Source organism: Neomonachus schauinslandi, chromosome 14 (genome assembly GCF_002201575.2).
Source record: "Neomonachus schauinslandi chromosome 14, ASM220157v2, whole genome shotgun sequence".
NCBI classification, from domain to species: domain Eukaryota; kingdom Metazoa; phylum Chordata; class Mammalia; order Carnivora; family Phocidae; genus Neomonachus; species Neomonachus schauinslandi.
The window spans coordinates 74,673,637-74,687,869 of NC_058416.1; the positions used below are offsets into that span (position 1 = coordinate 74,673,637).

The 14,233-nt window shown below is 55.1% G+C and overlaps 1 protein-coding gene across 1 annotated transcript; it reads right to left on the bottom strand.

The window, feature by feature from the left end:
• Positions 1 to 5,252: 5,252 nt before the first annotated feature.
• On the bottom strand, positions 5,253 to 14,003 carry SELPLG (selectin P ligand). The gene is made up of 2 exons (XM_021703538.2): positions 13,891 to 14,003; positions 5,253 to 7,197 (listed from the first exon to the last, which is right to left on the bottom strand). The coding sequence occupies exon 2, from the start codon at positions 7,190 to 7,192 to the stop codon at positions 5,957 to 5,959; it is 1,236 nt and encodes a 411-aa protein (XP_021559213.1). The 5' UTR covers positions 7,193 to 7,197; positions 13,891 to 14,003; the 3' UTR covers positions 5,253 to 5,956.
• Positions 14,004 to 14,233: the final 230 nt, after the last annotated feature.

The following is a 14,233-nucleotide window of genomic DNA, read 5'->3' on the forward strand; positions in this document are numbered from 1 at the left end:
TCACAAGCTAAGGATGAAATGAGGAAACACAGACAACAAATCCAGCACAGAGTAAACTCACGGTTGGCACCTGGGAGGGAGCTGCGGCTGTTACTTCTTGCGCCATTGTGAAGGTTACCGGTACCCCGACCGTTCACGGTCCAGGGGCACTTGACCGTGCCTGTGTTAGATGAGGACTCGGAGGCTCAGAGAGACTACAAGGCCAGGCCCGGACTGAGCATCATCTTGAATTCTGTCCCTTGCTGAGCCTTCTAGGGCATGAAAGACCCATAAGACCCTGCCTCTTGCGGCTCCCACCTGAGTGGGAGGAACAGGTGAGTGAACAGTGGCCACTCAGTGGTATGAGCAGACACGCCAATACCCATTTCACAGACGGAGAGATGGAGGCCCAGAAAGGAGGAGAACAACCTAGAGTTACCTTTTGGCCAGCCAGACTGATCTCTGTGCCCAGAGCTCAGGGCAAAGAACCGGGAAGACGAGGGACAAGCAAACAGGGAGCCCAGAGGCATGGCTGGATCAACCTTGAGCTCAGAAAGTGCTCGGGGCTTCGGGGAGCTGAGCCTCAGAGAGAGGCAGTGGAAGGGGTGATGGATCAGAGGCAGGAAGCATGTGTGAGGAGGAGTGAGGAGTGACGAGGTCAGTCTGTCTGGACCATGAAACATTTAGGTCAATGGCCAGCAAATGACAAGATTGGAAACTTCTTTTCTCCTCGGTCACCAGGGAGTCACTGAAGGTGTCCGAACACAGTAGCAGCCACTGAAGGAAAGGAGGAGCTGGGGTGGGGGGTGGCCCCAGGAGCTGTGGCCTCTTCCGGTCTCTCTGGGGACGTCCAAACCCTCCACGCTCACGCATGCTCCTTCACCTGAGCAGACCCACAGGCATGCCCAGGCTCAGGAACCCACTGCCCGCCTGCTTGTTCATCTGCTTGCACTGGGGCACAATTCCCACACGGTAAAATGCACCAGTCGGACAAGAAGAGTCGAGTGAGCTTCAGTAAAGGACGATCCCATGTGACCACCACCCAGATCAAGATGGAGCACGATGTCCCCATCACCCCAGAAGCCTCCTTCCAGCCCCTCCTACATCATCCCCCAAAAGGGTAACCACTGGGCTGATTTCTACCACTCTGGATTGGCTTTGCCTGTTCTTGGACTATTTATCATTGAAGCCACATAGCATACACATAGCCCTTTGTGTCTGGCCTCTTTAACTCAGCATGTGTTTGAGATTCGTCCACAATGGTGCATGTACCAAACGTTTGCTCCTTTTTATTCCGAGTAGCGTCCCGTTGTTCATTTATCCATTCACCAGATGATGGATCTTTGGATTGTTTCCCGCTTTTTGGCTACTATGAATAAAGCTGCCATAAACATTGCATACAGGTCTTTGCATGGACACACATCTTCATTCTTTCGCAGAAATACCTAGGAAAGGGATTTTGAAGTTGCCCGGATGTGCAACTTGGTGCAAATATGCAGTATGCTGAATACGTGTCTAACTTCGTAAGAAAGCGCCACGCTGGCTTCCAAAGTGGCAGTGCCCTGTTGCATTCCCAGCAGCAACATGCGAGTGTTCTAGCTTCTCTGCATCCTCATCGGTGCGTGGCACTGTGGGTCTTGAATGGTAGTCCTTCTGGTGGTGTGAGGTGACATCTCACGGTGGCTGTCATTTGCATTCCCCTGATGGCTAATGATGTTGAGGGTTTTTTCCAGCAGGCTTCTGACACTTGGCCTGGAGATTCACCAGACCCTGGAGACTCTCCAGGGCCAAAGCCCATCCCACCACCCAACCTGCTCCTTCCACTGATGACACCCATGTAGGAAACTTGAGGTTTCCATTTCCTCCCCTCTCTTCATCACCCTGCCCATGCATCACCAACTCCTACGCTTCCTGCTTCCCAGTTATCTCTCGATTCCTCACCTCGTGCACCCACCACGCTGGCTCAGGCCCCCTTATCCTCAAACAGCCGTGCCCGTCCCCCTGCAGCCACTCTGGCTCCTTCCCGCCGCCCTAGACTCTTCCATTCTCCCAACGCCCCCACCCCGTTCTATATACTGTCCTCAGTGCCTGGAACATTCTCCTCTCTACACCCACCCTCAGTAACTCTGCACCTGTCCAGCCTCAAACATTGTCCTGACCCCTTCCCCACCTCACCCCCAAGGTCCGGCCACATTGCACATGCTCTGAGCCCCAGCACCCCTCCTTTGGGGCTCCGGGCCCAGCCACGATCTCCTATTTCTCTAGGTGATCATTTGATGAATCGCTCTCCCTCCAGGCCAGGAGCCCCACATGGCATCCCCGGGACCTAGCATGGTGCCTGGCACAGGCTGGACACACCATGACATTCGAGTTATATGGCCTGAGTGGCAGATGGGGCGGGATATAGAGGGCAAGCTTGAGGAGGCTCTGCCCAGATCAGCTGCCGGATGAACCATTGCAGGGCTGGCAACCCCAGCCCGGAAGACACAAGAGACCTAGAGTAAACTTAGTATGCGTCCCCTCCATTTCCTGATTTCCTGTCTACCATCCTTCCTTCGTTGCCGCCAGAGCTGAAGTCAGCAGAATCTGCTTTCTTAGCAATGCACTCTGCTGGCGCAAGTGAATTAGCCTCCTGAACCTCAGTTTCCCCAGCAGTAAAATGGGATAATAATTATACTCACGTCCCAGGTGGTTGTGAGGCCTGAGTAGATCCTGCAGCTGAAGTGTTCGGCACGGGGCTAGACGTGCGCTAAATGCCCCGGGCCCCCCGCCCCCCGCCATCTCTCTGTGTCCTGGACCGCAGCTTTACTGCATCCTGCTCTCTGCAAGGAGGGAGCTGGCTTCGACCCTGTCACCTTCCCCAGTACCAGCGCCTTCCCTCAGCCACCAGGAGCTGCAAGCGTGACTGCTGGGGACTTCCAGACGCCAGGACAGGTCAGCAGCAGGGAGAGTTTGGGGCACGGCATTCCCCCCGGAACCCTGCTGGGACCTCAAGGACAGCACGACAGTGTGGTAGGAACAGGGTTTTCTGATTCAGGCCTGGGTTCCAGTCCCAGATCCTATGTGTGACCTGAGACAGGTGATTTGGCCTCAGTTTCTCCTGTAAAATGAGGAGAATACAAGTCCTCCTTCCCAGGCTGTTTGAGGGGACTCGTGGGAGATGTTGCAGATGTTCGTGCTCAGAATATATGTGCCGAATGGATGAATGGGTGATTCAGGCGGTGATGTTCAAGGTCGAGGGGAGGTGGGGGCAAGAGGAGAGCACAGGGGTGTGCAGGAGTCAGCCTATAGCCGTCTCCCAGGGCCCACTGTTAGATTTTCAGAATCTGTAAGCCACTTGTGTCAAAGTTAAGTTATAAAAAACCTCCAATACTCAACACTCATCACTTCCTAATTATTTTACTACATTCTGCTTTTATCTATGTTCTTGAGAAGATTTTTATTTGTTGTATCATTTATTTTATACATAGTTGGTGGCTCAGAATCAGCCCTGGGAGTATTTACAACAAGGACATTGGCAAGCACCACAGATCACCGCCTGGGTACAAATGTACCCAAGGAGCCCGTTGTTCTGGGTCTGCAGCCGGTCCCTGGCTCAGCAATTCCTGCTCCTCAAAAACTGGGAAGGGCCGGCCTCTCAATGGCTCCAAGAGCTGGTGGCGGGCGCCCTCTGATGGCTGCATCAAGCACCTGTCATCCCTGACGCCCACTTAGGTCCAGGCCTTGGAAAAAGCCGCCAAAGGGGAGCCCCCTGGGGCTGCAGTGTCCTCCAGCGGAGGGGGAGAACCCGGGGACCTGTTCCCTGCCCAGAAGGATGGGGTGACAAGGCCCCACGGAGACTGCTCAGATGTCCCCCAAGTCCTTCAGCCTCTGGGTCCCCAGCTCCACGATGTCAAGTCCCCAATGTGATTTTTTTCATCACTTCCAAAGGGCGAGGAAACGCACGTTTCTCCTAATGCACGATCCCGCCTTTTCCAGGGTCAGCTGCCCCAGCCCAGGGTGGACACCCCTCTCCCACCAAAGTGCCCTGAACGCCTTCCTTGTGTGTCACGCTGGTTCCAGAGAGTCAGGGGGCCGGGGGCCGACATTCTTCCACTTCTCACTGACTCTGCCCCCTGGCCTGCCACGTTCCCTCCTGCCTGTCCCGTCTCCCCCCCACTTCTCTAGCTGCAGCCAATACCTACCGGGACTCAACCCTGTCTTTGAACTTTGTCTGCAGGCCACACCCTGAAGTGAAGGGATCCGTGGCTCCCAAAGAGGCCGCGGGAGGTATTTTTCTAGAAGAGAAAAAGCCCACCAAGATGAGGCATATTCCTGTCCCAAAAGGTAGAACAGAGCGCTTGTAGCAGCAGCTCCTTCTCCCGGTACCCAAGGGACAGAAAAGCTTCAGGAGGCAGAAGATCCCAGGTCTGAATCCGGGCTCAGCCACTGTCGAAGCTTTGGCACGGGGTCAGCGTGGGTCCGAATGCGGTAATGCAGGGACATGGTGAGCGTTGCATGAATAGGGCAGCCAACCGTCCCGATTTGCTGGGCCTGCGGAGTTGCCCCCAAATGGGGCTCCTAGTGCTAAAATCACAGAGTCCCACACAAACCGGGCCATCTGCTCACCCAGTGCTTAAATCAGGGGTCAGCAAACATAGAGCCTGCCGTCTGTCTGTAAATAAAGTTTTATTAGAACCCAGCCAACCCCATTCATTTGTGACACAGTGTCCATCACCACATCAGATCTACGAGGACCGAGAACGGGGTTGAGAAGTTGCAGCTGAGACCACGTGGTCTGCAAAACGTAAAATATTTTTGGTCTGGCCATTTAAGAAAAGGTCTGCTGGCCCCAGACTTGGTACAAAAGCCTCGTAGGCTGCAGCTGTGCTCAGCCCTGTGAGGAGTGGGTGTTTAATGGGAGACAGGCCCCCTGTAGAAGGCAGAGGTCAGGGTGGGTTTCCAGGGAGGATGGCCCTGATGTTGAGAGGGCATATTTGTCTGAGATTTGGTGGGGGAGGGCACCAAATTCTGTAGGTTAGAACTGGGTCATGGGGGATGTTGAATAAAGTGGATTCGGGGACCAGCCTCCCTCTCACCCCAAAAGCCTAAAACCTTCCCCAGCTGCCCAAAGATGTACCAAGATGTTCCCAGTGTCCAAGAGACAACACTGAAGTCAACTTTAGGCCTATACAGGGAGCTTCCGGGAGGGGGCTGGGGGTGAACAGCAAAGGACCAACTCCCCACCAGAAGGAGGCACTCTGATACCCTGAAACATTCAGCCATCATTTGTTTATCAAATATTTATTGAAGGCCTGTGCTGTACCAGGCCCTGGGCTGGGGGGTGGGATATTCAGTGAACAAGACAGAGCCCTCCCTAAAATGTAGGCATAGGCGCAGACGAGAGAGGGCAGGATAGGGGTTACTCTGTCCCTAGGAAGAAGCTCGTTGGTCCGCACAGCCCCAAAGAAGGGTATAGCCCTGGGCTCTCCAAGTATACCCCAGACCTCATAGGCCAGGATCTCACCCTGGGCTCCCTGGGGAAACACCCAAGAAAACCCAAGCTGCCCCCACGTGGGGGGTAACCAGGAATGGCCTCAGGAACCCAGCCCTCCTCCCCCAAATGCCCCCTTCCTGTACAGTGACAGCAACCAGAAGACTCTGGGTCTTCCCTGGGTGCATGGGGATGAGACCTCAGCAGTGGGAGGCATTAGAGGGAGCCCAGACAGGTGGGAGACCGGGAGGTGGAGGGATCTCTCCGGCCTCCTCTGGAGGGGGAGGACAAGGCGTCTGGCTCACCAATCCTGCTTTGGCTGCAAGAATTCAGCCGCTTTCGGTCCTGTGGGCCAACCAGGGGCCCTGTTCTAAAGGTCCCCATCCCCAGGGGGCCCCAAGGAAACCCAGACCTGGAACAGAGCCTGGGTGCTTGGTTGTGGCCTGGTGGGCCTTGGAGGGAGCCAGGAGGCCCGGGTCCTGCTCTCATGGACGAACGGAGGAGTTAAGGGAGGAAGCTCTGCAAGGTGAGGTCGTCCCCATCTCGGCCCTCCCCAGGCTCCGCCTTTAGGCCCTGGCTCTTGGCATTGGGCAGGCCCCCATTGGCCGTGGCCGTGGGCACTTCGCCCCCCTCAGGCAGCAGGGATGAGATGCAGACCATCTCGGTGGGGGAATAATTGCGCACCGGGTACATGTGATTCTTGCGGGAGAGGCGGACGGCCAGCACCACTGTGCACACGAGAAAAGTCGTGGCTACCAAGGCCAGGATGAGGATGGCCAGCAAGCACTGCTTCACGGGGATGCGGTCCAGGGCCCCTGTGGGGATGGGGGCCACAGAGCTCTGTGGGGAGAGATGTTGCCGATTTTCCCATCGTTTGGTGAGGACATCAAGCAAATTGCCTCCTGCCACAGTGGTGCTGTTTTGAGGATCGGAGGTCACAAGAAGGACTGTGGTTAGGCGCCCTATGGTGGCAGGTCCTGTGGACGGGACCTTTGTGGTGGCTGAATCTGTGGACAGGGCCTCTATGGCAGTGGGCTCCGTGGACAGGGCATCCGTGGCTTCTGGCCCCGTGGACAGAGTCTCTATGACAGTAGACTCCATGGGCAGGGCCTCTGTGGCAGTGGGCTCCGTGGACAGGGCGTCTGTGGCTTCTGGCCCCGTGGACAGGGTCTCCATGACAGTAGACTCCATGGACGGGGCCTCTGTGGCCACAGGTTGCGTGGTCGGTGCCTCTGTGGATGCTGGCTCTGTGGACGGGGCCTCAGTGGTGGCCAGCTCTGTGGATGGAGCCCCCTCTGTGGATTGAGCTTCTGTGATGGGAGGTAATGTAGTGGCTGGTTCTTTGGTCAGTGTGTCCGTTGTGACAGGAATCACCTGTGTGGCCACTTCCATGCTCAGATTCCCTAGGGCCACCCCTCCTGTGTCCAGGCCAGCAGAGTCCCGTGTGGCCGCCTCCAGAGTAGCTGGCTCAGGAGTTCCATGCCCCAGTGTTGCCAACTCAGCCAGAATGTTAGGGGTCAGGGCCAAAGACCTAGGTTCATGTATAAGCATTTCTGGAGGCTCTGTGCCTTCTGTGACATAGTCATATGAGTCCACTTCATGGTCCTCATCCACTTGTCTCCGGCCCCGGGCAAGCGGGGCGTCTGGGGCCTCCTGGGCTCCATCCTTCTCGAGCTCCCACAGCTGGAGGCTGCTGCCAGGACCCAGCAAAATCAGAAGCAGGAGGACTTGCAGAGGCATGGCACCTGGCGGGAGACACAGACAGAGGGACTTGAGGACAGCTTCACCACTGGGCCTGCCAAGCGCCCTCTACTGCAATCATGTGGACAGTGACAGCCAGGGGCCCAGGCACTTAGCGTTTAAGCATCCTCATGACGCAGCGTGTGCCTGGTACACGGGAGCTGCCCAGAAAATTGCAACTATTATTATTTATCAACATCAATAGATTCATCCAGAGGGCCCCACAACTCTCCTTATATGTTGCAAAGAAATTGTATTTGCCTCCCTACCCTTTGTGATTAAAACTTCAAAATTGTGGGCAACACAGTCCACTGGGGTATAGAAAGAAACTATTAGAGCTTCTAGTTAGACTGTTATGTCACCCTTTTGTGATTTCTAGTTTTGCACACATTTATAATCTATCATGAGCCCAGGAGTACCTGCTTACAATTCATAGATAGATCAATGTACATATATTGTCTGCTGATGGTGTCCATGAACCAAAGAGTCTGTAGACCACAGGTCTACAGGATAAAGCTGCTTGCTTGGGCCTTTGGGGCCTTTTGGAGTCTGTTCCTGACCCGTCTCTCCATGTCCCTCTCTCCTACTTTCCTCCGCCTTGGCTCCCACCGTACACAGTGCTGGCCTGTCCCTCAGGTTCTCAGTTTTCCCCATCCTCTCTCAGTGTCCCGGCTTGGTTTTGTCCTCACTTCCACAACTGGGATGACAGTACCTCCCTCATAGCTTATTGTGAGGTTGATACAAGCAAAGCCTAGAAGCCCTTAGCACTTTGTCCCCATCACCAGTTCCAGCAAAGGGCGGCTACTTGGGCTCCATCAGTAAGTCTCTCCTGTAAGTCCTCAAGGGCCCAGAGCCATCAACTGTACTCTCTGTACTATCTGAAAACTCCCAGCTCTTCAGAACGGTCCTGCCCTCGGGGAGGCATCTCATTCGCTTGGGGGCCCATTCTCCTGTGACCCTTCGGCCCCCCTGACCAGCAGCCAGAAAGGGCAGTTCCTCTCCTTGGTCTTTCTTCCTGGCATGGTGGACATCCATGTTTTCTTGACAGATCTCCCTCCCCTCACGCCCCCCTGCCACTGGTGGGTTGTTTGCGGGATTCAGAATAGTGCACCTGAGGATCCTTTGGGGAGTAACAGCTGTGTTCTGGGCCAGGATTCAGGTATTCCTGGTTTTCTCGGACATAATACCCTCAGCAGGGTGCAATCCCAAGCCCTGTGTCTGGGGCAGAGCCTGGGTCATTTCCAAAACTTATCCTCATACTTCGCATAATTTTGAGCAGAGACCAGTTGCTCATCCTTCCTTGAGTGACTGTAACTTACTCATAAGCCCCTTAGCTTCTAGGCTCAACCTGACCTCCTTCACCTGTTCACTCATGTTGGTTTCTAAAATGCCGGTCTGATTCTGTCTTAAAATAATTTCTTAAACCAAACTTTATGATATTTGCATCAGACACATCAGGCCTTCACAACTGTCTTCATTTTACTAAGGAGGGAGGAGGGGTAAGGCTCTGACAGGTAAAGCAACTTGCCCAAAGGCACACACCTGGCAAGTGGTAGAGATCAGATTGTAGCCCAGTGAAGATTCAGGAAGGCTTTGGGGAGAAACCTGACCTAGCTAAGGGGGCAGAAGGAGCAAAGACTTGGAAAAGACCTTAGCTTGCTGTTTCTGTGGCAGGGGTTGGGGACCCGGTTGAGAGAAGGAAGACAGAATAAGAATAAGAAGGACCTTGGGGCGCCTGGGTAGCTCAGTCAGTTAAGCGTCCGACTCTTGATTTCAGCTCAGGTCATGGGATTGAGCTCTCCCTCAGCTCAGTGCTCAGCATGGAGTCTGCTTGAGATTCTCTCTCCCCCCCTCTCTCTGCCCCTCCCACCTCAATAAACAAATTAATCTTAAAAAAAAAAAAGAAGGACCTTGAGGGCCATCTCATCCAGAAAGGTCAGCCCCATACCCATATGTACCAGGTGCTATTCAGGGCACAGGATTGAGAACACAGACTATGGGGTCAGACAAAAAGATGTTCAGGTCCCAGCTCTGTCCCTTATAAGCTGTATGACCTTGAATTTCTGAGCCTCAGTTTTCTCATCTGTAAAATGGGGATACCAATCTGCATCTATCTCATTGAGCTGTTAAGGGAATGCAACAAGATGATGAACTCAAAAATTCCAGGCTCGCAGTAGGTGCTCAATAAACGTATCACACACACACACACATGTGCGTATGCACATCCTTTGCCTCCCAATCTGCCTTTAGGAGGCAGAGCGTCTTTGTACAGGGGGGAAGTTCCTGCTTGGGGATGATCTTGGCCTTGCTTTCCTGAGGTGGGTGGGGCGGGGTGGACTTTAGGATCTGTATTTCAAAATTACAAAGACTTGTACCCACTCCCCACCCCCCACTTGGGCAGTTCTCAGTTCCTGGAAGGCAGAGCCCTCAGCCACTTCCTGGAAACAGAGGGTGGGGGCAAGAAAAGGCCCCACCCGCCGGTTCCTGGGTGGAGGAGGCACCTTGATGAGTCAGGACCTGACTTTCTGCAGCCCAGAGGCAGGGAGGAAGGCATGGAAGGGGCGGCTGCCCTCTCCCTGTGCCCATCCCCACCGCCCCCTGCATGCGGAGGCAGCTTGGAGGAGAGACCACTCAGCAGCTATGTAACCTGAGTGGGTTGCCGCAGTTTCCCTATCTGTAAAATGGGCAACCTTGCTTCAGAGAATGGAGCTGAGAATCAAATAGCGTGCTGCAGGGAAGGTCCCTGATATCTGGCATCAGCAGGGATGTTTTACTGGGGGAGCCTCTTCAGGGCTGTGGACAGAGGTGCAGAGGATAGAGAAAGCTCAGAGTCAGGGAAGGTATGGACGCGACAGCCTCCCTACCTCCCCCAGGGGCAGTGAGGGACGCTGTGGGGTCCTGCCTGAGAGCAGAGACCCCCGTGTGTGTGGAGATAAGACAGGGCACATCGGGAAAGCCCCATCTCCCAGCCCAGGTCTATTTAGGGCGACCACCTCGTCCAGGGTGTTCCCACTTTTAGTGCTGAAAATCTCTCATCCCCTCATCCGTTGTCCTGTTGCCTCAGTCCCAGACAAGCTGGGCTGGCTGGTCACCCCAGCCTGGTGCCTGCCACCCCACGGGCTTCAAGGGAGAAGGACCACGGAGACCCCAGCCACGAGCCAGGCTGCTTGGCAGGAGGAAAATCCGGCTCCCGGGCGTTCTGTTGTTCTGAGGGGGCCGTGCAGGTGGCAAGGACAGGGCTGGAATGTAAGCGCTGTGGCTGCAGGTGGGATATGGACTTTACTATTTGCTAAGAGAAATGTATTGTAATGCAATGAGCACGGCGTATCAGAAGGCCACCACTGCGGCTGGACCATTCCACACCAGCACCAGCTACCACAACTCCCATTATACGGATGAGGACAGCAAGGCTCAGAAGAGTGAAGGCAATTCCTCAGAGCTGTGAAGTACCCCCCTTACACCTTTCTCCCCCCAGAGGCAGGAGAACGGTCACTTACCACAGGAGAGGGGCTCTGAGAGAGGGGCAGAGAGCTGCCACGTCCTATCTGTCTTCCTGCTCGCCTAACGGAGTAGGTCAGATACGGCCCGTTTCCTGTCTTTTACCCTAAAACCTGGTTGCTCCGCCAGGGCCCCACCCAGGCTGTAGAGGGGCAGGCCACTGGCGGGGGCCCACACCCTGCTCCAGGCTCGGCTGCGTGCGGCCACCCTGCTCGGGAAAGGCACCGTGGCAACTCCAAGAAGCTTGGGACTTGACAGTCAGAATCCTGGATCCTGGGAATCCCAGCACTCAAGAGTTTGGAAGCTTAGGACCGGAAAGACTGAGCATCTGAGGGTGGGGGTTGAGCAGCCGGTCAAGAGAAGGGGAGGCTCTAAATCAACGGTAGGTCAAACCAAGGCCCAGGTTTCCTCCCCCAGGCCCCAGGGCTGTTCTCAGTCCTGGCGGCCAGGACAGGCCCTGGCCCTACTCGGGATCAGGTCCAGCATCAAACCAGATGGAGGCCCAGCTCTGGCACGCATAAGCTGTGTGACCTTGGGCACCTGAACTCACCTCTCTGAGCCACAGGTCCCACATCTGGAATAAAAGGACAATGATAGCATGTACACTTCATGGGGTTGTTGTGGGTTGAAGGGAGCTGGTTCAGGTTGAGTGTTTAGCACACAGTAAGTGCTCAATAATGGCCAGCTGCTGTCTCTGTCATTCTGCATTCAGGGCCATATCCCAGAAAAATCCCCAACCCCGGAACAGCTTTGACGTACCTCTGAGTCAGAGAGGGCCAGGAGAGAGAGCCCTAGAAAACTGTCTCCATGGCAAGCCCCAGGACAGCCCTAGCTTGCAAATCACAGGTATCAAGTGTAGACCATGTTCCAGGGACTGATCTAAGAGCTATACATGAATCACTAGCTCACTCAGGCCCTAGCACCTCCTCTACTAACCGCATGTGAAAGATGGGGAAACCGAGACCCACTTGGCACCTAGAGTCACATACCCAGTAAGAGAGGGCTCAGCAACTTGCCCCTGGGTGTTCTCGCTCCAGATCCAACTCACAGTCACAGCCTCCTATCATCCATTCTCCGGAGCTTAGCAAATGGTGCCTCCTCCAAGAAGCCATCCTGGATTGCTCAGGCATGATTAGTCGTTCCCATTGTTTAAACCGTTTAAAATGTTGTTTACTGTCTAAAACTCCATTCCCATTGGCCCACGCACTTCAAAAGGACAGGAACCACAGATGTCTTGTTGCTCACACCCCTTACCCAGGGCTTAGCGGACAGGCAGGCACTTAGCCGGCGCTGTGACATTGGCCCAGTGGGGCGCGGGCACGGTGGCTGCCCCACCAGCGTCTCCACCAGGCTGCAAGCTTTTGCAGGGCAGAGTCTCCACTGGGTCCCCAGCCCCGACAGGCCTGGCCTCCCAGGGGCTCATGAAAGGCCCGTTGCAGGAGGGGACTGGTGAATGGGACAGAAGCAACCAGCACGCGGGTTCTTGCTCTGGGCTTGCCGTCCTGCCCTTCCCGACCTTTTCTCATCATCGCCCCCGACCCCCCTCAAGGAGCCCTTTACCTAATTACCACCCATCCCTATAAACCGCGATACCGCAGATACACCTGTTTACTGTTCCATAGCCTTTGCAGGAACAGAAGCCCCAGTGATGGCTGATTTTCTCTGCCCCCTGCCCCCACCAAAAACAAACAAACAAACAAACAAACAAAAACAACAAACCAAAACCAAAACAACTTTCACCTTCTGGACCCCGAATTTGCTAGCCTGGTACAGAGGAGGCAAGACATTTTGCACAAATGAATTTAAAGAGACCTACACCTGGTTTTAGTTTAACAACTGAGGATTGTCTGAAGAGTTGTCTGTGTAGACAGGCAGATGGACCAGCACACAGATACACAGACAGCCATCCTATCTCCTTCTAGCCTGGGCCCCGTGTCCCCCCACCATCCTCTTGCTCAAGCTTAGCAAAGGAGACCGAGAGACCACGGCTGGGGTCACCCTGGGCTCCACGAGTTTCCTGCAGCCAGATGAGGGCCAGGGAAGCAAGTCCAACGCCAGCCACCTCCCAGCCGGGCCACGATGGGCAGCTGCTTCTCCCCTCTGAGCCTCGATTTTCTCATCTGCACAAGGGAAGCACAGCATTCCTGGGTGATTCCCCAGCCCCTCGGAAGGCCCTGCTCCTGCCTGGCCGAGCTTCCCAGGAGGCGCTCAGCCTGGCAGCCCGGCCCCTTCCGCCATCCGGGCTTCAGTCTCCCCTGGCCTCTGGCCAAGCCTGGTGACGGAGGCATCTACCATTTCGGGTGTGGCCAGGCCAGCCCCAGAGGAAGCCGCTGAGGGGCCTGGGGCCAGGAGAGTGACCCCCTGGGCTCCCTGCCCACCCAGAGGACTGGTCTCAGGGGGCTCGAAGTCACAGATGGGAAAAGAAGAAAACAAGAGGGTCCAGGAAGGAGGAAGAGAATTCCAGGCGACCGGAGTCCTGATCATTGTTTATGGGTGTTTGTGTGTGCGTGTGTGCGCGCGTGTGTGCATCGGAGGTCACTGCTTTAGGTACCATCCCCCGCCCGCCATTCTCATTCCCCTTTATGCCCCTAAACCACCCCAAATACAAATTACTAAGAGTATTCTAATTATGATGATTATTTTCTCTTTGGCTAGCAATATTAGTTAGTATCCTAATTCTAGTATTTACATAATTTGCTACAGACCAGCGTCATTTTCTCAACTTTATGAAAAGCATGAAGAACATCACTTTGGAGACAATATTGTTATGGATCCCTAGCCTAAGCGGCTTCAAGACACATCCTGCACCCGCTCTCCCTTTCTGGGATCACCCAGATCTAACCCCAGCTCTGCTCTGAGCAAGTCCCTTCACCTCCCTGTGCCTCGCGCGAAAAGAGAGGCAGCATGATTTTTAGGGACATGTTCCTGGTTTCTCTGATTTTTTTCAAAGTTAGAGCCCCTCCCCCTTCTTCAAGCCAGCAGCCCAGTGGCCAGCCTGATGGGGAGGGTAGGATGGAAGAAGCTGAGGGAGCAGGATCCAGAAGAGACTGCCCAATAAGGCCACGACCTCGATCCCCAGCCCCCGGGGCTCTGGTTCGGAGCTCAGGTCCTGCGCCGGGCCGGCCCTCTGCTGTCAGGCGGGCCTGCTGGTCCCAGAGGCCTCCCAGCCACTCCCCGTGGTTTGGCAAGCGGGCACTTACCGTGCTCAGCAGAGCATGCAACAGCTGCCTCGTGGGCCCAGGAGAAGTGGCTTCTCTCCCTTAGCGACCAGGATGGGGCCCACGCTGCCAGAGCACTGCTGTGGACCCCGGACCCCGCCAACCCTCAACAGCCTGTGTGAAAGAAGGAAGCGAGAATGTGGTTATTCAGACGCGGCCACGTGACGGCCCACACCCCCTTGTTTGTGACAGCTTTGGTGGCAGTGTGGATTGAGATGGTGGGTAGTGGGAGCCTGGGACCTGCTGAGCCTCTTGGGTTCTGGTAACCACGCGCATGCCAAAAACCACATGCAAGCTTTCTGGGAAGGGCTGGTTGAGAGGCACG